The 22602-nt window shown below is 41.1% G+C and overlaps 1 protein-coding gene across 1 annotated transcript; it reads right to left on the bottom strand.

Annotated features, from left to right (window-relative positions):
- Positions 1-5841: 5841 nt before the first annotated feature.
- mmadhcb (metabolism of cobalamin associated Db) lies at positions 5842-20485 on the bottom strand. The gene is made up of 9 exons (XM_079519140.1): positions 20298-20485; positions 19994-20046; positions 16301-16448; positions 15854-16071; positions 11648-11759; positions 10924-11054; positions 9424-9510; positions 7954-8325; positions 5842-7880 (listed from the first exon to the last, which is right to left on the bottom strand). The coding sequence occupies exons 2-8, from the start codon at positions 20000-20002 to the stop codon at positions 8131-8133; spliced, it is 900 nt and encodes a 299-aa protein (XP_079375266.1). The 5' UTR covers positions 20003-20046; positions 20298-20485; the 3' UTR covers positions 5842-7880; positions 7954-8130.
- Positions 20486-22602: the final 2117 nt, after the last annotated feature.

Below are 22602 nucleotides of genomic sequence, written 5' to 3'. Positions count from 1 at the left end.
CGGTTTCTAAACTGCCCACAGCCCTCCTATGAGACACAGACTGAGTAGAAAAAAATCGTGCCATTTTATCATGATTATTAGTGAGGACCTATTATATGAAGATAGGTTGAAAAGTGGTGAAGTGGTCCTTTAATTGTCCGCCTCAGGTAAAGACAGCTGAAGGTAATCACATGAATTGTGGGTGTATGCGTGTCATTTAAGTGCAGTGTGCCTGCATGATGTTAACTGTACAGGATCTGTCTATGCTGGCACACAGTAACAGTAACACACCCACTATTCACATCGTTATCTTCAGCTGTGTTTACCTGTCAGAATGGCTGCTGTGAAAAGAGGTGGGAAACCTTTTCAGACACATCATCACTTAGCTGTTTTCCAAGGCTGGCATGATCACCCCAGGGCCAGACAGTGAATGCCACCATTGCTTTTCTTCTCGTCTTGTAATGGCGCTGAAATTAGAATAGCATAAAACAAGCATAGAATAAGTCAATCATTTAAGGTGAGATTATAGAGAGGTTAATGAAATTGGTTAAATTGCGGGAAAATATTAGAGAATATCTGATCTACAACACATGAAATGCAATTTCTGAGGGGGGCTATGCCCTCCAACGTCTGGCATGTGGCAGCCAAGTCTATGGACTTTTAATGTTTGTTAGAGGACTTTTAACAGACAGAGTGGCAGCCACTCTTTTACTGTTTGTAAAAGTCAGTAGCAGTAAACGTCATGTGACGTCATGTGGTACAATAAAAATAACAAAGGAGTGAGGCAGCCCTCACTTCACACAAGTGTGATTTTCCTGTAAAAAAGTACAGTATATACATGTGCTTACTGTTTAATGGCTTAACACCACTGATTGCACATTGTGACCCAACTGCAGGACTTCCAGAAGACAGCATACCAGGAGCAACAGACCTCCGTCTCCTGGCCTGGTCAGTGCAGCCGGTTCCTAAAGAACTTCCCATTTTATTTCCGTCAGTCAGACTCAATGACATACAATACAAAAACAACATACTTCAGAAGCTCACTCACTCACCACCACCTCCTCCTCCTCAGACAGGAAAACTCTAATGATATCCTCCCGCGATTGTTTCTGCAAAAGTATTTATTTACTCACACAGAGTGATTCTCAGTGATAACAGATGCCTGATGGTTAGATAAATAATGGTGAGACAATGGCAGGGTTAATATAGGCAAGACAAACATGAAAGAGGCACGCACACCAGCTCATTTAACAATGCTGGCCTCAAAACCCCAAAACCACAGGGATGGGAAAAGATTAGAGTTTGGCATGCAACACTTCTGGACTGGTCGTCTGAGAGAGTGGAGCGTTTACTTTAGACAAAATGGGAGTACTCTTATTTTCATCTGCCCTTTTACTTAAGTAAAAGTAGCAATACCGCAATATAAAAACACTCAACTACAAGTAAAAGTACAGAATTCAAATTGTATGAGTAGTACAAATGTACTGTATTAGCATCACAATTTACTTAAAGTACCAAAAAAGTAAATGTATGTTTGTAATAATAATCAAAATCTGAGTAGAAGTGAAAGTATTGAAAGTTGGGAATACTCCAGCAAAGTAGTGGTAGTGAATCAGGCTGGAAACCAGGCTATAAATGCTCAACAGTGTACAACAGTTTGCAGAATGGGTACAGTTCAAGGAAAGTACAGGTCAATACAAGATCTGCTAAGTGGATAAAACAAGAAAAAGCACTAAGACTTATATAAGGGTCCACCATTTTCAATTCATCAAAACGTAAGTACTTAAGTACAGTACTTGAGTAGCTAAATGTACTTACAGTAAGATACTTTTACACCCCTGGAAGCAAACACTTTGAACTGAGAGAATCCCGCCGTAAGACTGACAGGCACAACCGTTCAAATGTGACAAACACATCTCTTGGGGGCTGACAATTTGACACGGTGTAATCATCACTTTGAAGACCACTAGTGTGATTTTTGGACGGTACAGCTATGGAAAACTTCTCATGTCTTGCTTGGTATGTCGATGTTATGGCACCTCAACCCTCGGTCTAGTGTAATTGTTGTTTTATCTCATGGGCTTATCTGTCAACAGCACACACAGGGCCTTATTTTGTCTTTTAACCTCGAGCGGGTCAAAAACATTTAAGCAATGTCAACAGCCACAAAGCTGACTGTCTTGACTATCAACACAATGTTCAACTCCACAGCCAGAAGGCTGCAGCAGTGGCAATTGATAGGCATGTGGATTCATGTAAATGTGTGACTGTGATATGTGCTTACGTAGTCAAATAAATAAACACAGTATTTATGTCTAACCAGAATATCGCCTCTGTTGGGGGGAAATCTCATATCTCCAAAACTGTTACTTTTCAGGATTCAAATTCAAAAACACGAGCTTGTGCAGTCCGTATTTTTCCGGACCCTTATGGGTCTGCTACTTTTGATGCTGTGTGTGATACTGTAGTCAGAATATGGAGATGGGAGGATTCTGCCCGACAGCGACGATATAATTATTATTAAGAGTAATGTATGCATACGTTTGTTCCTATGAACTTTGATATACTCCTGTATATACTGCAGGATAGACAGGTGTACTTCATGTGTACTTTTTTGTGACTGCTTAAGACGATTATTTCTTTCCTTTTTTTTGGAGGAGGGGGGGGGGGGGCAGGTTTTTTTCAGTGAGCACACATGAATAGGCCATTTTGGAGCGTGCGTGAAACATGCAGGCTGACATCGAACCTGCTTTATTGTCCACTAGCATCTGCTATAGGTTGATGGCATGAGATCCTTGGTGCTTGCGTGTAAACACGTCAGGCCATCTCTAACAGCGGTTGGACTTTGCATGTAGCCTATAAAATGTGAACCGGATCTTCACTCTGTGGTTTTTAACAACAAACAACCCATAAAAACTGAGCATCTGTGTGAAATCCAATTATCTGAATAGTGCAGTACTTATTTCCTGCCCTCTTCCTGAAAATGATCAATATCAGCTTCATCTTCATGAAGAGTTGATTCCGTAAAAATAAATGTCAAAATGGACAAATATAACATCATGTCCATAACTGTTACTTTAGGTTTCAGGATTAAAATTGAAAAGTATCAAAAGCAGCAGCATTCTTTTGTGTGACGCTGTAGTGTGATCAAGTAGGGCGCTGATTTACGAAAAAAAAGGAAGACAAAAACACAAAGAAATAAGAAATACAAGAAGAGATAAGAGCTTTCTACCCGACAACAATGATCATTCTGTTCACATGCATGTTTTTTGTGAATCAACAACAATCTGCTCTTTGTAAAAGAAAGAACACGGTTCACTCGTTTGGGTTTATTCACGGCCAATTAGAGCCAATTGGGGGTCATGTCAATCAGCGGTCACGGTGGCGTGACCTTAGATATCAGTGATTGTTACGGGTCTGAAATGATCCGTCCACACACACAATAATGTCCCCCAGACAGATTGTGATCACAGACCGTTGTCTGGCCATCCTCTTGCCACCCTCACACGCACACTTCGTTTGATGACACCCCGCCCCCTCACCCCATCGCAACGTCTACTCCGGGAGGCCAGATTATTAAAACCGGGTCTTAACCCACTCTTGTTTGGAGGGGGGGGGGGGCTATATTTGCACACGCGATGGTCCCCGGATCGCCTCACAACCACGAAAGCACGTTTCAGAAGTGACTAAGAGTTCAGCAGACACTGTGACTCTTCCCTGACCCCCTCTCTTCTTGTGCGTTATGCTCACTTGGGCCCCATGACATTCTTTAAAATGCTTTTTTTAGTCTCAACTTGTTACTGTAAACTAAAGTTTCCATAAGAGTCTCATGGTCTTATAACACATGCGGGGAGGTTTAGATGGGCCGCACAACACATTTTGAGCTTGTAGATCTGCTATTTTAGTGCGACGCTGTAGTATGATCAAGTAGTAGGGTGTTAATTTACAAAAAAACACAAAAGGTTAGGATATAGAGATAGGTTTCTGTCTGACAGCGACGATATGCTTGAGCCTTTCCATTTGATGACAATTACACCACCAGTGTAAAACAGGCGAATGCTTGTGGACACGTAGCACTCCTAAAAAGGTCAGAGGTTTGCGTAATGTTTAGAATGTCTATTGAAGGAGGAGTCTGTTCTGTATGAGACGTTTATTTTCTCTGCCTTTTATGTTCCCGTGTTGTCATCAGGATCAGGGTCAAGAACGGACCACAGAGCCAACTTGTAGCATAGCTTGAGCCCCTGTTTTATTTCATATAACATCATATAAATCCTCCGTGAGGACATGAGTTTAGATTATGGGCTGAGTGCCGTTTCACTCTATTTCTGTCTCTTCTTGAGTGGTCAGGCCTACAGTTTGCCAACGGTCTGTATTGTAAACCCTGTAAATATGGCAGATACATTTGTGAGGAAATCTTTTACAATTTTGAACATACAAAATACCGTATATTGTATTATTTTTTTTAAACTAGCGCCTCATGAAATATACGTTTTGTGTAACCGTTTGTGTTGCAGCAGCATGGGGGCACACATTCACATCATCTTTTGGAGGGAGGCCAAGTTAGACAATAACTCGCATGCAACTCATTTAGGATTGTGTGACAAGACATCCTTACAAAATTATGCGCCAAAGTAATTCAAGCGTCAGTCTAAAGAGACTGATTAGTTCCCATCTGCCGTGTGCTGGCCAGGGCAGTGTTAGCTAATAAATGGTAATAGCACCCCAGAGACAATTTATCCACAAACGCGTCCCCCTTTTACAGAACAAGCTTACCCGAATGGGGGTCCACCAACTGAACGTAACCATTCTAAATCTAGCTTATCAAGCCACCCCGGCCTACCCTCTTTGTTTCATGGTAACCACTCAGCTAGTCCTGAGGTAATTGAATTCACTTTATTGCAATTCATGTGGAACTGTGAGAAACATACAGTATGCCCCAATAATGGTCTTCTTTATAACCAGAATAGTAATCATTATTACTGTAACAAAGTCCGACACATTTGTTGAGCCTTTTCAAATATTCTCCTAGTCAGATATCTTATATCTGACTAGGAGAATATTCGAAAAGGCTCAACAAATTAAATTACAACCACTCTTGGTTGTTATACTATATAGCATGGATGAGTGAGATCAGGCTTGATAACAAATAAAACAACACTTCAACAGTCAAGGTCTGGGTGAGTTACCACCATTCAAACACTATATTGTTCTGAATGTTCAGATTCCTGTCAAAATCTACATACAAGTTCGTTGACAACTGGTACATGATGAATGAAGGAACAATCTTGGGAATTATGTGGAAATACTGTAAATAAATATGCACCAACATTTGACTGCCAATTTCAAAGGGTCTGCAGCACACTCCTAGTGTGTACAAATAAAATGAAAACAAATGGAAAATGGTTGCTATCTCACTTTGACAGTGCACAGAAAATAAGTCAAGGAGATATTCCAGGGAACGTACTTGCTAGGTAGGCAATAGTGGCAGAAATCCCAAGTGTTGATTTAACACATTTGAAAGAAATAATCCACTCTGATTGGCAGATAACTGTACACAGGAATGACAGGGTTTTAACCAGTGAAACTAAATGTTTCTATGTATTATTTATGAAGTTATATATTGTGGTAAATGTACGAAATCAGGAAATGTTCCAACAATGATTTTACACTAAAAGACAATGACTTAGTTCTACTGAATCTCATCTCAACTAGTCCCTAACATTTTAGTCTAGTTTTTATTTGATGACGAAATCAATTTATTTAGTCTTAGTTTAAGTCTTCATAGCTTAGTTTTTCATGTTCATTTACTTTGTCACTGAAAAAAGGTAGTCAATGAAATGTGCAATAAAAAAAACACATTGGTAATTTAAAATAAAAATGTATTTATTAAACCTGGTGCAGTATTATGTAACTTTTTTTTTTAAAGATGAAGTGCCATGGTTTTTGTATTTTTTCCATCATTTCATGCGTTTATGAGGTGACAGTACTTCATTAGACCCCTTGGTGTGGTTGTTATGTGCAATGATGTCTTCCCTTAGTATTTAGGCCAGGGTTTCTTCCTGGAGGCTGAAACCTTGACAGTCAAACGTGCACATGAAAAAAACTGATATAGTGACATCACAATAATAATCCCCTCCCTTATCATATAACAGCTGTGGGTGTGGCTTCAGTTCAGCTGGATCACCACCCAACAGGCAAACCAGGCATACTTAATGAACTGGTGGGCGTGTCCACATAAACACGTCATTTTAATAAATACTGTACACTTTTTTGAAAAACTTTTCCCTCCTTATAATATAATAACTGATGATCATGTTTTAGGGTGGAAAAAAATCACGGCACTCCATCTTTAACAATCATATCGCATATTATGTCCCACGAAATTATAAAGTTTAAGCAATAAACAATCATCCTTCCATAAATGTATACTCAGGGGGGTCCGTGCTAGGGGCTTGACTGTAATTACTATGTATAGGGGAGACGAGTTTCATCCTGCCATTTGCCAAGGCACCAAGGCAGTACTGCCCATAGATATAAAGACCTAGATACAGTATCTCAGCGGCCGCTGCAGTTCATTGGAGCGAACTGTATCGCACTGAAGGCGGAAGTCAAGCGGAAGTGCGGAAGGCACGATGCCACTCAAAGTGACTACTGGCCAATCACAGCGCGTCTTTTCCGGGACTTATCAATTTGAATTAAATACGATGGAGCTTTATTGACATGACAAAATAAACGTTTATATTGCCACTGATTGGCCTATCAAACGTCCCATTCTGAGACGCACACGGAAGCTTCCGCTAATCACAGCATAGTACCAGTCCTTGCCGGACATGCTTGCCGAGAATCTTGGGTAATGAAGTCAAAGATGTTGGCTGCCATCATGTTATTTCTGTCCAAAGTGGCCACTGCTACCCCAATCTACATAGTGCTGCTTGAAATATAGAACAAAAAATATATAGATATTTTTGGATATTTTGTCTTACTCTCACATTTTCCAGGGAAAGGTCTGTTGGGAAATGTTTACATAGTCCACTCAGCTCCGTTTCGTCAGATGAAGGAGAGTCCCAGCCTGAAGATGAAGCAACGGAAGATTGACTTGATGAAGATGCACCAGAGTCCTAAATGTCAAAACATTTCCAGTTTTCCTACATTTACCATAACATATGGCTATTACTATAACTCTGATTCCCAGAACACATACCCTATATAGGTATAGGTCAATAAAGCGCAGAAAAATAGCTGATCTACAAGCTCACAACACGACACTTGGCGGCATGTTGCGAGCTTGTAGATCAGCTGATTTTGCCACTCAAACATCGTTGTACTTGTAGAGTGCAAACTATGTATAAATTAAACGTATCGTCTCTGTCGGGTGGAAACCTCATGTCTTGGTGCTTTTGTGTGACACTGTAGTATGATCAAGTAGGGCGTTCACCCATTCAAAAGAAGCCATGGCATTTTAGATTGTAACTTTATAGCACTATAACCACTTTAAACATTTTATACTTTGGTGATTCAAAAATAGCAGATATACAAGCTTATAGCGCATCACTTCGTGCCGTGCTATGACCTTGTAGATCTGCTATTTTATTGAAAACTTCATACATAATATTTTTCAAGCAAGCATTTTTAACTAAACCCTTTGTTTCTGCGGGTCCCATTTCAAAATATATTTTGAGATGGGGGTTCGCAGCAAAATACATAATTCTGATATAGCAACATACGTTTCTCAGATAAGTGTTCGGATTTAGAGGACATTTGTAGAATCGGCCTGAGGTCTTAACCCATTTAGGCCTGAGATCAGATTCTAAAAATGTCTTCTACATCCAGTTTTCAGACAGTTTTCTGAAAAAGCTATGTTTCTATGTCAGTCGTTCTTCGATTTTTCAAAAATAGCAGACCTACAAGCTCGTAGCGCGCCACTCAGTGGCACGCTATGAGCTTGTAGATCTGCTATTTTTCAATAGCTAACACCAAAAAGGGGTTCCCGCCCAAAATGGGTTAATGTTTAGGAAAGAACACAAAAAGTTAGAATATGGCGATAAAGAGGTTTCTGCCCGACAGCGACGATGATTTCCATTACATTAAACACACAGAAGAACATTCTTTCTGTCCACATAGGGACTGAAAAAAGGGGGCGAGTAACACAGTTCAGTTCCCCTGCAGCTTCTTCATGACCAGGCTGGAGGCGGGCGCGTCAGTGAACACCGATCCCACAAAGACGCGCGAGCCCCACAGAGTGTGGCGGATCACCTTGCAGCAGCCCAGGTCCTCGATCTGGAAGCCGAGGTGACGATAGCGATCGTCCGTCTCGAACAGCGCGTTGTTGGTGTACGAGCCAAAGAACTGCAAAGAGACGAGGAGAATGGAGATGGACGGAGAATGAAGCCCGAGTTTAAAACAAAAAAAAAAACCTACAAGCTCACAGCGCATCGCACTCCAACAGTGCTGTGAGATTTCTAGATCTGCGGTAACGGGAGCCAACATGTAAATAATGCTCTATAGAGCAGGGATTACACATTTGTGTTGGAGGAAGTTATCATCTTCCTGGTTCCCTCGACAAATAGCCTACGGTACGGGATTTTTGACAGTTGCAGGAAATAATCCCAATGGCAAATAAAAGTTCATGATACTTTAAGACACGTAAAAGCTTTGAAATGGAGTGGAGTCTTTACCGTTTTGTTCTATTTTTCATAGAACAAAATGCTAAAACCTCTTAAGGTTGCGCTAACCACAGACATAATTTGAGAGGCACCTAGCCAAAAACCCACCGAGAAAACCCATAGACTTCAAGATGAGGGAATCACAAACTCCAAAAGAAACCTGCTCAAAACCTCCTCCATGTTTTTCAGGTTACTTGATTCAGTGCTGAATAAAACAGGTAGTGCAAATATATTGGTGTATCTTGAAAATGCTAATTTCCACTGCTGTGGACCAGGTGGGGTGGTGGGCCTCGAACACATTTCTTAAGTATTGTTTATTCAATGGATAGTTCAAGTTTCTCAAAGTTCTTGTGTTTCGGAGGCTTCTCTCCAGCTGCCTTGCCCTACACTCTAGGGCAGTGGTTCCCAAACTGTGGTGCGTGCACCCCTTGTGGTGCGCGAGCACCTTCTAGGGGGTGTGCGACATGAAAAGTCTAATGGTGGTGCATAACATATTATGCCAATATATGGCAAGTAATGCAGAATATAGCCTATGCTGCATATATTATGCCATATTCAGGTTCATATATGTGCATATATGATAAAAATATGTGGATAAAAAGGAAATATATGTCTCTATATAGCTTATGCAATTTATATTTCCATGTGGGGGGGGTGCATCAGCTAGGTCGTACTCGGGAGGTAACAGGGGGTGGATGGCCAAAAAGGTTTGGGAACCGCTGCTCTAGGGGGAAATACCTGCAGTAGTTATGCCTTAACCAAAACGACAGGAATGCCTTACCGCTAGGCCTGATGACGGGTCAATGAAGTCAGCCCAGAATCCTTCCGTTTGCAGTGCAAAGCAGATCTCCTTGGCTCCAGCAATAAACTGCTCCAACACAACAATGGACCGCATTAGAGTCTTGTGATTTCCAATTTGTGTTTGATTCAAGACAAGTTATTAATTCGTGACATACTTGACTGACATAAAATGAGGTACATTCATAATTTAACGTCATGTGCTGTGGAAAAACGCCAATGAGTGCAGTGAAGGGCTTCTGCCGTGCAATCAGACCAATTCCCAGCCTACGTCAGTGAATAATGAGTCCAACAAGCTCTGACGCCCCTATAACCTCATGCAAATTCAATCTGAAATGTCAATCTGACAGTTTACCAGGTTGTTAAGTCTGGTCACTGCTGGAGTAAATAAATACATAATTCACCTCCTGCTAGGGATTTGTCGTTTTTCCTTATCTTTCAAGTAGTCACAGAATATTTATCTCCACTACTATTGACCCCTGATCGGTGATACTGTAAATACAGGTTTTTTCTGTGCTTCGGCAAAAACATTTTCTTTTTGTTAACGTGACCAACCGTTCAATAGTAGGGGTCCATTGAAAATACCATGCTGGCCGACGCGGAAGAGGAACAGAAGCCGAGATAAGGCAAATTTTCTAAAAATAAAAAAAACTCGTAGGTTAGTTAGGTAGTGAATGACTTGACACCCTCCGCACCATTGCCGTAGATCTAGGTCAATTAAAGCCTATTTTTTTGATACTACACTTAACGCCATTGCCGTAGATCAATGGCAATTGCGCTTTTATAGCGCGTTCGATCGATCAAGTCATAATGCTACTTGCGTTAGCATCGGGTAGCTACCTGTTGTTGTCATGACAATGGATCGCCCATCTTAGATCGTCCTTGCCATATGATCCATTCTATCCGTTTCTTTCAATCGCCTGTATCTCCTATTCCTTGTCCCAGATGGCATTTTTGGTCAAAACAATGTTTCTTTGATGGCACAGAGCCGGCGATGTGGAGCCCTCCAGTGCCCCGGTATAGACCCATCTTGTAAACAAGGCCTGTCCAGGACCTGTTCCACTTACTAGGTTATGTTCACTTCCGGTAGTCTGGAAATGTGGCTTTTCAAAATAAGAGCTCAACTGGGACAAATGCTGGCGTGAATTAGATCTTAATTTTTCAATAAATGCTAGCGGGCTAAGTGTTAACACGTTTGCTTTAATAATAATAATAATAATAATGGATTGCATTTTTAGAGCTCTATTATATGCACTACGTCACGTGCCTACTCAAAGCGCTTTACAATGAACAATGCGCTTTACAATGGTAACTATAGAAATGTGCAGATACCCTGTATACACTTACCGGTATATACTGTGTGAGAAAACAATGTTGCACATTAAGCTAATTATCTGGGGACCACTAGTTTGGGGAAACACTGGCATAGATGACTTGACTACCAGCTTTAAACCTGCTAAGAAACTTGGGACGCCAAACATACCTTGTCCAACATCTCGTCCCTCTCTCTGTCTACATCTTCAGTCCAGGCAGTCATGTCGTTTTGAGTTTTTTGGGTTACCGTGACAACCGTCATGCCACTGGATGGGGCCTCAGGAAACATAGATTGGAAATCTTTTGATTTGAGAGAAGAAAAGAAATGACAGGGACACCACACAGTCATTACTGTGTCTGAGGACAGTGTACCAACACTGAGATCTGAATTGTTGTTACAATGCCCTCTGCTGGGCATAACATGAACTTCACAAATGATACACATGGGTTTTACTGCACATGATCAAATCAAACTTTATTTATAAAGGCGTAGGCACCCCATGAAGCCATTCATGGAGATGTTTTTGTTTTTGTCGCATTCCTAAGCCAATAATGTAATGCCCGGTAGGAGTCTCTTTGAGTCCGTTTTTATTATATTGCGACACGTGCTTTGGCAATGTAAACGTATGTCTTCTCATGCCAATAAAGCTCCTTTGAAATGAATTGAATGTTCTTGATTAATTCAAGGCTTAACATGTTTACTTAAGTACAGTACTTGAGTAAATATACTTAGTTACTTTACTCCACTGAGCAGTAATATATATACGGTCATTTGCGGACATTTCCTATTTTTTATTTCAATGTTCCTCATGGACCCACAGACAAAAAAAGGCTATACAATTGGCAAGATGAATTCAGAGGATTTGTCTGTTGGCTGTAGAGTAGAGTTGTACCTTTCTTTAGCAGCTCAGGACAGGACTGGATGGCACACTCCACGTTAGAGTTATCAAAGTACTGCTCTGCTCTGTTGACAGTCTGCTGCTGCATGCCGGAAATCCCTTTACCCTGAGAGAAATATGACAAACAAGCTTTCTACATTAATGACCCCACACAATATACTTGTCCATTTAGTAAAGAAGGTCCACTATTAGATTGTTATACCTTTAATCAATAAAGTCACTGAATATTTAGGAAAGGTATTGCAGTATGCTTAACATTCCAGTAAGCATCTACAGCAGTGGATTTCAACCCCTTTCATATCAAGGTCCATTATTTATTTGACATTTGCCACAGACCACATTTCATGAGACCCCATCCAGACCTTTTTTTTCTCCCTGGAAATAAAAAGGTCTGGGTTACCGAGGCTAATGTTGTAGTGATAACGGGCAAACGTTGATCAAAATAACAATTATACATTTTCTAATTGTAATGCAAACGTATAACCAAATTGACCCATAAGAGTCCATTTGGTTTCATTTTACACTCGCAAAAGTTAAAAGATCTATAAGGGTCCATTTGGTTACCAACTCTTCCATCGTTTAGCACCTGGAACCCCCTGATGGTCCCGACCACTGGTTGAAAACCACCGATATACAGGTGTAAGATCGCCCCCTGCTGTTTGTTTTCAAAACATGGCTTTATCCACTTCGCCCAGTAAGGCTTCGTACACACCTTTCGGACACACAGATCTGTCCGACCGACCACTGATTACATTTTTATGATTTGATGCCTCCATGTCCCACAATGCTTTGCGCGATTTGGGCGGTGCTACGACACGCGGAAATAGATGCACATATGTTCAGTGTAGTTTTCTTGACTGCAGCAGCAGCTAGCGGTAGTTTGTCGAGGCTGTTTTTCACACTCAAAGTTCACTTAGAAGGTCCGGATCAAGGACCAAATATTTGCATTTTGATTTTGGTCCGTTTGGTGTTCACACTGGACTTTGTAAAGCGTACCAAATATGTAAACAAATGACACGTGGACATGTTAAGCGAAACAAATAGTGAAAAAAAGAAAAGAGGTCATTTTACGACGGAGGGAAAAATAACATGAGGGGGTGCGGGAAATCACTGTCTACAATTTTTGGGCGCAACCTTCAGTCACACAGAGAAAAGAGAACAGCAACATGAATCATGATTGCAGCAACAACTTGAAATTGCATTAATTCTTAATTATTTTATTAGCCAAATAAGGCAACAGAGGAGCAGGTGTTATAACCTACAACAAAGTATCCCCGAATCCCGATAAAAGGGACTTTTCTTCCATGTGTGCACCTTAACCTGATTCGATATAGGCCTATGTTATTTCTGCGCATCAAATCGACGGGCATTTCCATGTCATATTATGGTTTAAACTTGAAGCCGTGCTGGTCAGTTAAGCTTCAAGTCAGAACAGCTCCGCTGCAGTTGACCTATATCACGTCTTTTGCTATAGTGATGTAATCAATTAACCATTTAGGACCACCTGTGTAGCTTATTTAACATTTGCTCCATTGGCTCTTTATGCGTGCGGCCGTGCGCTAGAGCGAGACAGGATGATTTTAAATATTTCTCTGTCTGCGTCTCTCCCATAGAGCTATAAAATATATCGGGTCTCTCCCCCCACATGTGCGCGCGTCATAACTTTGCGTGGTGGCGGTGGCGCATGCTTAAAATAAACAGATCCACAAGCTTACATCGTGTACCATACCGTAAGTACCATTCGTGTCGATAACTTGTACATCTGTTATATTTGCGCATGTGAACCTCGTACGCTGCCATTACATTTCTACTCTAGGCTACTCATAGACATATATGCGTCTACTATTAAAATCAATAGTGATCCCCGTAAAAAAAGACATGCTTTTAGAACTAATTATTAATGCAGCCTCACAACTGCCGAGGCCCGACGGCTATTTTGGCTATCGTCCTGTATTTCTGTATATAGAATAGAACTTAGTACCAGACTGGACTCACTCACTGACTGGAGACAGCCGTGCGCAACTTGGACTCTCCAAGTTACGCACGGCCCTAGCCAAAAGAAGACATACAAACAAGCGATATAATAGTCTGTGTCACGTAACTCAGAAGACTACAGCCTAAACCCCACCCAGTGCTGTCAAGAACGGAAGTTCTCTCCTATTAGTTGGCGGTTAAAAAACACCCTTCTGTCCGATCTGAAGTCCCACCCTGTTCGTTGGCTGTTTTGACTACAAGGTGTCCGATGTGTTTGTTGTGCCCTCCGCCCCCACATCGGACAGGTTTGTCCGATCAAACGACGTGACTCCCATTGAAAATGAATTGGAGCAGCAATCAAATAGCAATCAGGCATCGCACACGGACCAAACATTTGTTCTTTAGGTGTGTACGCAGCCTAAGACTTCCCATAGCTTCATTTGATTGGTTAGTTAGATTGATTGCTGGCAGGAAACCGGTACTTCGGTGTATGCTACTTTCTGGAAGTCTGGCTCTACAGTTTTGCAGGGAGCCTATTGGATGTAATGCACATTACAGCTTGTACGTTGTTATGTCGCCACATTTAAAGTTTTATCATACATAATACCCCCTACTAACACATGTGTTTCAAATTGTAAATGAATAGTGACTCGAGAGAAACATTTACCAAGTTTTACATGCATTTCCCTTTCCCCTAAACAGATTACAGGCTCACAACCACAGAAGGTATCTAAACATTTCTATGTCCACCAGCAACTTGTTAAATACTTTGGAAGTGAAGTGGTGCATCTTGTTTAGTTTTTCTTCTTGAAGTAGTGATGCAATAAGATTAGCTAAATAGCCAAAATATTCTATTATATATTAGGCCTAAAAAACAACAACTTTGGTTTCCGATTGACTGTCATTTTTTGGCTGAGTAGGTAGGGAATTTATTTTATTTTTTCGTGGGAAGGATTTATTTATTTTTTCTCTAAATAACTCTCCATCATTTAGCTGGGGACCACCTGGAACCCCCTCAAGGACCACCAGTGACAGAGGAATAGATGTAGAGCACAGGCTGGGGCTGACAGAGGAAAAATTAGCAGAGGGGGTGAGAGAGAACTCCCTCAGCCACTGGTGGTTCCTGGACCAGAACCACTGACTTGAACAGATCGTTTTTAAGTTTTTTTCACACACACACACACACACACACACACACACACACACACACACACACACACACACACACACACACACACACACACACACACACACACACACACACACACACACACACACACACACACACACACACACACACACACACACACACACACACACACACACACACACACACACACACACACACACACACACACACACACACACACACACACACACACACACACACACACACACACACACACACACACACACACACACACACACACACACACACACACACGTCTGTCTGTTGTTAGCTTTAGCAGGCAACATTAGCATCAGAGTGTAGCTTCAACCTTTCACAACTAACTGCTATCTTTGTCAAACAAAACGGTCAGAGCTTTTGTTTTTGACCGATGCCCATTTCAAAGATCGCATCTGATCTTACACGTGGAGCAATAATTAATAATGACCACAACGGCTGCTCTGCAGCTCTGACGCTACAGTGCTGAATGAGAGCCCAGAGAGAGAGGAGGGGCTATCATTGAGAAATGCATGCATGATGCATGTCTCTCCTCACTGTGCGTTGCGTTATAAATTGACGCCGTTAAAATGAATTAACTTTGACAGCCTGAAAGAAAACTTTATTTTGACTTTGCGCGACCAGGTGGTCTCACCAAAGAGAATTTTAGTGATCAAAGATCTTTTTGGTCCGACTCGGTCGGATTCTGCCTTTTCTTTTTTTCACCAAATGCCAATAAAATCATCTGGGTCGCGCATATTTAATAGAGTCGGTCGGCAACCAGAAACCAAACTATTTTTTTGTTAGGCCCTATACAATATTCAGAGATTATGTGCTTAAACCGTCACAAATGAGTTTCACAATCAAATGGTGTCCCTAGAAAGGATTAAGGAATGGTGGTTCAATGTGCAATTTAATGCAACCAGTAGATGGCGTAGTTCTTCCATTTCCCTCCATATGGATCTTATTATACCTGGATCTCTCCAATAAACTGATATATTTTTAAACCTACATGGATCTCTCCAATAAACTGAGATACTTATTAAGATGATTAAACCTACTTGGATCTCTCCAATAAGCTGAGCTAGCACCAGCTCGTGCCTCTCACTGTTGGACTGGGCAGACAGAAGGTCAGGGATGGTCCTGTGGACAGAGTTCTTCCTCTGCTCTGTGGTGCCCTCCAGGTGGCAGTCAAAGCCCACGTTACCGGGCAGCTGGAACCTCAGGTCCTGAGGCCCGAACGGTCCCATGGTCTCATCAGGCCACACCGTCCTGGGTCCTAAACAACACAGGAAGATAAGTTATGCTAGAGCAGTGGTTCCCAAAGATAATTCCCAGGACTCAAAGTACTGAAAATGTCAGGTGGGGTGACAGTGACATAAGGCCCACAGAACCAGAACTTACCCTTGTCAGGTGGGGTGACGGCGACATGAGGCTCATCAGAACCAGAACTTACCCTTGTCAGGTGGGGTGACTACGACATGAGGCTCATCAGAATCAGAACTTACCCATGTCAGGTGGGGTGACGGCGACATAAGGCTCATCAGAACCAGAGGAGGAGCCTGCCTGGGAGAAGGCTCTGGCTCCAGCAACACGACGCACCAGGACATGGAGGCCCGGCAGGTAGGTCACCATCCTGGCCCTGCTGCAGAGCACCTGGTGACAGGGTGAGGAGGAGCACATCATATAGTCGCTGTCGCCGGGCAGAAACCTCTCATCTTCATATGAGGACACAATGAGGAAATGTTTTGTTGTTTATTGCTTTGAAAATGTTGTATTATGTTGTTCCAGCTGCGTCAACTCCGGGAGTGGTTGAGGGTTTAAGCACCCACTGACACAATAGTAAGCCAATAGCACCCACTGACTGAAGGCTGAAGCTCCCCTCCCCCTGGTCATTTTGTCACGTAGGCACACACCTTTACGGTGTTCACAGAACAGGTATTCAAATGCTAATATGGTGGCTTTGTTCCAGTGACCACCCACTGCCGTTATAAGAACTTTCCGCCACTGTCCACTGTGTTGTACTGTATCTCGATGACACTGCAAATGAGGGAAACCTCAATGTATCTCGAGAATAAATAAAGGTTTGTATGAATGAATATTCTAACTTTGTGTTTCTTCTTAAATTTAACGCCCTACTTGATCACACAACAGCATCAAGTCATATCCCATGACTCCAGTCACTTCTCTTTCAGCTGAAACTAAACATCATGTCATCCGTTTCCCTACATTCCTGACACATGCAATTACTACAGGTATTACTATACTATTACTATACTGACATTTTAAACCTAACCCCAAACTAAATATTTATTTTCCAATTGTAACTGTAAGCTCTACAATTATTGATTTTTTAAAAATACAACTACATGCTAGATCAATATTTTCTTGCATTTGTTTTTTTTAGGTCTCACCCTAGCTTCCTCCTTCCCTGTCCGCACAAACCAAGAAATCAAAACAGACAAAAGTAATGGAATAAACCAAACAAATACAAACAACAGAAGAATGTTGTGTTGTTCATCAGCATGTCAAACCAACCAACCACAAGCACCGTCTGCACCGCACCCTCACACACCGATTATCAAGCATGGAAAAAGCACCCCAGGGCAGTTCAAATTTGGCAAATCTTTTTTCCAATTTCAGAAATGACAATTAAGTCTCGCATCAAGGGCGTGCACTGTTTGAGGGAGGAGTTTGTATTCTTTTCTACAAGGAGAATTTGATGATGAGCAGTTAAAGAGGCAAACTGCCTCTTCAGCAACAGCAAAAAATAGCAATATGTGGTGATAGATCCACAATGAGTCTCTCTCTCTCCCACATGGCATTGACTTAAAGGCCAGTAGGCCACCCAAGCGAGACAAACCTTAAGTCGACCAGAGTTGCGTTTTTTTGGGCTTGTTTTAAAAATATGGTGCCTTGTTTTGAAAATCTAACAAGCCAACATTTCTTTGATGTATATACACACACATAGGTTTGGGGGAGTGTGTGAAATCTGTTAATCACATTGAGTGACAGAATCGGTCTTGTGTCTCTACTTAAGCCCTGGGCCCCTGGCTAAAGTATGGGTGTAATAGTATAATTAATAAATGACCAAAATATTCATTATTATAGAGATACATAGTATTTTTCTAATGATAAATGCATCAAATCTATTCATATTAGGATTATATGGCCATATTATTGGGCTTGTTTTCACACACACACACACACACACACACACACACACACACACACACACACACACACACACACACACACACACACACACACACACACACACACACACACACACACACACACACACACACACACACACACACACACACACACACACACACACACACACACACTTTTTGAAACTACCTCATCGCCACTCACCCCACACACTTCCACTTGGTTTGAACATAGATATATATATAAAACTGAGTGGTGCAACTACACATTTATTGTTATAGTTACTGTACATTAGAACCAAGAAAGCATCTGTGTCATAAGTACTCTCCGCATGAATTCAGTCTCAACATGTCAGTGACGTCGCATACTAACCATAGCAACCATGCTCGTTTTTTTGGTTGCTAACCATAGCAACCATGCTCGTTTTTTTGGTACGAACAAACACGGGTACACGGGTACAAAGCCAGTTGTTGGAGTGGTTTGCACCACTCAGAAATAGAGAGGGCACTGGATGGGAGGGGAATCCCGGTGCCATCTCTATTATTTATATATCTATTATCTATATGCTCAAACTGAGTGGAAGTGTGTAGGACGGGGTCATCCCTATGTTCCCCAGGTTCTATGTTCCCCACTTACCTTAGGGTTAGCATTAGGTTTTAAGGACTTCAGTGTTTTGTACCATACAATTGTATGTATAAGTACGGAACAAAGAATGTTTGCCATCTTTGTTGAAGAAGAGTCTGAGCAATTATGTTTTATTTTATGCCAGTGTTAATTTTGTTTGCTAGATAGTTTAATTTCTGATTTAAGTTAAGCAGGCCTAAAGTTCAATGGATTGTTCAAACTCAAAGACATTTTACATCAAATTACAAGACAAATTACATCAGAATTTGCTACTAAAAGTAAGACTAAGTTGCTAAAATACTTTGTCTTACAAAAAATACTAGGTTAGGTTTCTGGTTAAGGTTTATTCTAAGTGGGGAACAATTTACAAATAACCTTTTTTGTGGGGTGGGGAACATAGAACCTGGGGAACAGGTACGCTCCCTGTAGGACGATTGGCGAGGAGCTAGTTTAAAAAAGGGTTTTTAACCACTTGAACCCTAGCCTAAGATTTAGAGACTCTCGTAGATGTATTTTATTCGATAAAATCAAATAAATAATAATTGATAAAATGCATCTACGAGAGTCTAAATCTTAGACTAACTTGAACCCCATCAACTATAGCCACTTTCGGAACCCTTTAAGTTTTTACCGTTTCCCCAAATACAGAAAAGGTAAACAAGGGTCCCAAAAGGGGCTACCCAGCACCTAGCCGCAATTTGCAACTCTAGATTTTTTTATAATGGGATGAATCTAGAGTTGCAATACCCTCCATTGACTCCCCACTCATCATTTTGCGTTTGCGATCTGCTTGTCTTAAACAACGTTAAACTCACCAACATTGCAGCTGTAGTCCAAGCTTGAATTATTGTCTTTCAATCTGCCGAGCTTGTTTTTCATAAAAATCCCCCGTAGACATGTTATGAGCTACTTTCTGTCACGAAGAAGAAATGTTGGAGTTTGGAAGCGCTCGTTTGTATTAAGGGGTCGCGCTGCTGCCTCCTGCATTATGTGCAAATGCGAAACAGATGCATGCAGGGACGTTCAGTGACTTACGACGAGCGCTTCCAAACTCCAGCACTTAGAAAAAGAATCACTTGCACAGAATTTCTTGACAGAAAGTAGCTCATAACATGTCTATGGGGGATTTTTATGAAAAACAAGCTCGGCAGATTGAAAGAGAATAATTCAAGCTTGGACTACAGCTGCAATGTTGGTGAGTTTAACGTCGTTTAAGACAAGCAGATCGCAAACGCAAAATGATGAGTGGGGAGTCAATGGAGGGTATTGCAACTCTAGATTCATCCCATTATAAAAAAATCTAGAGTTGCAAATTGCGGCTACCCAGCACCCCTATTCTGGAGGGAACGCTCGCCAAAAACATTGACCGTCTTCTACGAGTTATAAAAGAAGAAAATTCTTACACTGGACATCTTGATCCTGTTGTGCTCTCCTCTCCTGTTGTCCACCTCTATGTCTGTAGAAATAATGATGCAACAACACTTGAAAGAACACATAAGAGCAAATGTTTTCATGAAGTACACATGTAAACGTGCAGCTAAATGGTTGGCTTATCCACTGGTAAAAGTTAAGTATTCTGATTAAGTGATACGTAATTCCAGTTATTCCACTAATGCACACTATGACATGGTTCGTAGTTATTTAGGAAATTACTCATATGGCATTGGAAGAGTGTAGTTAGCAACAGTAGCAAGCACTCAAACTTACCTTGGTAGGCTTAATTGTAAAGTGCAAGACCATTAAACATTGAGATGGCTTTCCTTCTTCATGTGTGACAAGTAATAGTATCCGTATCGTCGGCTACTTTGGTGAAATAAATGTGTTGTTTTTTCATTGACCCTAGCCTAACAGTGTGTTGACTTCACCTTGTGGTTTGCACATGCGCTCACGCTGCGCTGTGGACGGATGCTGTGGAAGGACAAAATAAATAAAGGCGTTTAAAAAAAAAAAAAATACATCTGCCACTAGATGGTACTATATTACCGTTAGAACATTAATGTTGTGAACATTTGACATTTTATTAAAGCTTAAAGGTGTAATATTTCTACAATTGCTACAAACGCTGTTTGCATATCCAGATCCAGAAGTTGAAGGAAAAATATCAAGTCTGATCATGATGCACCGACCGTGCATATTTCCAGAATAATATAAAGAATTAAACACTCGTCCAGACTGATAGTGTTGTGTGTGTTGATGTACTGTACTGGGCAGACTGTGATACTATATGTTTCTATAGGAAGATGTACTGGGCAGACTGTGATACTGTTATGTTTCTATAGGAAGATGTACTGGGCAGACTGTGATACTGTTATGTTTCTATAGGAAGATCATAAGATGTACTGGGCAGACTGTGATACTGTTATGTTTCTATAGGAAGATGTACTGGGCAGACTGTGATACTGTTATGTTTCTATAGGAAGATGTACTGGGCAGACTGTGATACTGTTATGTTTCTATAGGAAGATGTACTGGGCAGACTGTGATACTGTTATGTTTCTATAGGAAGATGTACTGGGCAGACTGTGATACTGTTATGTTTCTATAGGAAGATCATAAGATGTACTGGGCAGACTGTAAGTAAATAAGGCTATGGACCAGAGCTAGATCATTATTTTTTGGTATCGATTTTTACATTTGCATATAGATACAGAAGTAAAAGTCAGACTCGATAATATTATTAATATAAATCTACGATATTCTTTCTCGATCCAAATAGTACCCACTGCCACTGTATCTCTTATGGATAAAATACGCAGTTTTAAGGAGTTTTAAGTGCATACATATGATCTGCCACTAGATGTCATTATACTACCGTTATTGCAGAACACGTACGCCACAAGTGTTTGTCAAGTTGGGGAGTCAGCTCTCTCATTCATCTCACCCTCACCCAGCTGTAGTCTGAAGTCTCTGGGAGCCCATGCACAGACACAGTGACCAGTCTTCATTGTCCAAAAGTTGCCATTAATATTGTATACATTCGTAGGGGTTTTATTATTACAGGATTTACAAGTATGCTATTATACACATCACACACACACACATTTAAAAAATCTTCAGTTCAGTCCCATTCCATCCCATGACTCGAACCATGCACCAGAGGAAAATGGCGGTTGTGAGATGACATACTGTAGCCTAAAATCTGCATGATATCATTGAACTATAAGCATCATAAGTACAAATAAAATAATGAACTCAGATTGTAATGCCAGATTGAAGCAAATCTGGCATTTCATTTAATTGAGACGTAATTGCGTGTGCAGGTAGTGGTACAGTACCTACAAAACATCTTAGGCTTTTAATAGGTCACAGCAACTCCTCTGTATTGCAGGTTCGTGTTTTATTGATTTATATATTTTTTTATTTTTGCTGAGTTTTGAGGTAGCCTATTCATAATCAGGCTTCCATTAGAAAACTGTCTTGTGTTGTGAAAGTAGAAAACATCCAACTGGTCCTTGATATGTGATGAGAAATTTGCTTCTTGTGTGAAATAGCCTATATTAAATGGACCCGCTTGTGCCTTGTCAATGCACCATGGGTTATATAATTAGAATCTGCACTAATTAGAATGTACTAATTAAATCCAATAGACCATGGTTCTGTTCCACCTGGTGACTGACATGCAGTGACTCAGACACATTACATCATTTGGCAGCATTAATGAAGACAAAAATACGACGTTGTGGTTGTACACATGCAAGCAGCAAGACTCAGCTCAGCGCTGACTTTTGACTTTGTGACAACCCAGATGGTTCTCCCTAACAGAGCCTGGCTCATATCCGGCCCAACCCAACCCCAAGGCAATTCTATCCAAACCTTCTTTGGCTTTGAATTACAACGTTCTTCTAGCAGCGCAGGCCTGACTAAAATCCCCTAATGTTGGTGATAAATTATAGTTAAGTTATAGTTCTGCAGAGGTTTTGAAACACTTTGCCAGACACAAATCTGAGTTATTTGGTGAGAAGTTTAGACCTGTGCAGGCTGTGTGGTTTGGGTTGTTATTTATTGGATTTGT

This window comes from Electrona antarctica (genome assembly GCF_951216825.1).
Source record: "Electrona antarctica genome assembly, chromosome: 13".
Classification (NCBI taxonomy): Eukaryota; Metazoa; Chordata; class Actinopteri; order Myctophiformes; family Myctophidae; genus Electrona; species Electrona antarctica.
The sequence above is the reverse complement of the archived record's forward strand: the minus strand, read 5'-3'. Positions and strand labels throughout refer to the sequence as shown.

Excerpts from the sequence above, each read along its gene's own strand:
- mmadhcb (XM_079519140.1), bottom strand. Across the intron at positions 11,055-11,647 it reads TCCTGAGCTGCTAAAGAAAG|ATTTCCAATCTATGTTTCCT; the intron begins GTACAACTCTAC and ends TCAAATCAAAAG. Across the intron at positions 8,326-9,423 it reads ACCCGTCATCAGGCCTAGCG|TTCTTTGGCTCGTACACCAA; the intron begins GTAAGGCATTCC and ends GTCTCTTTGCAG.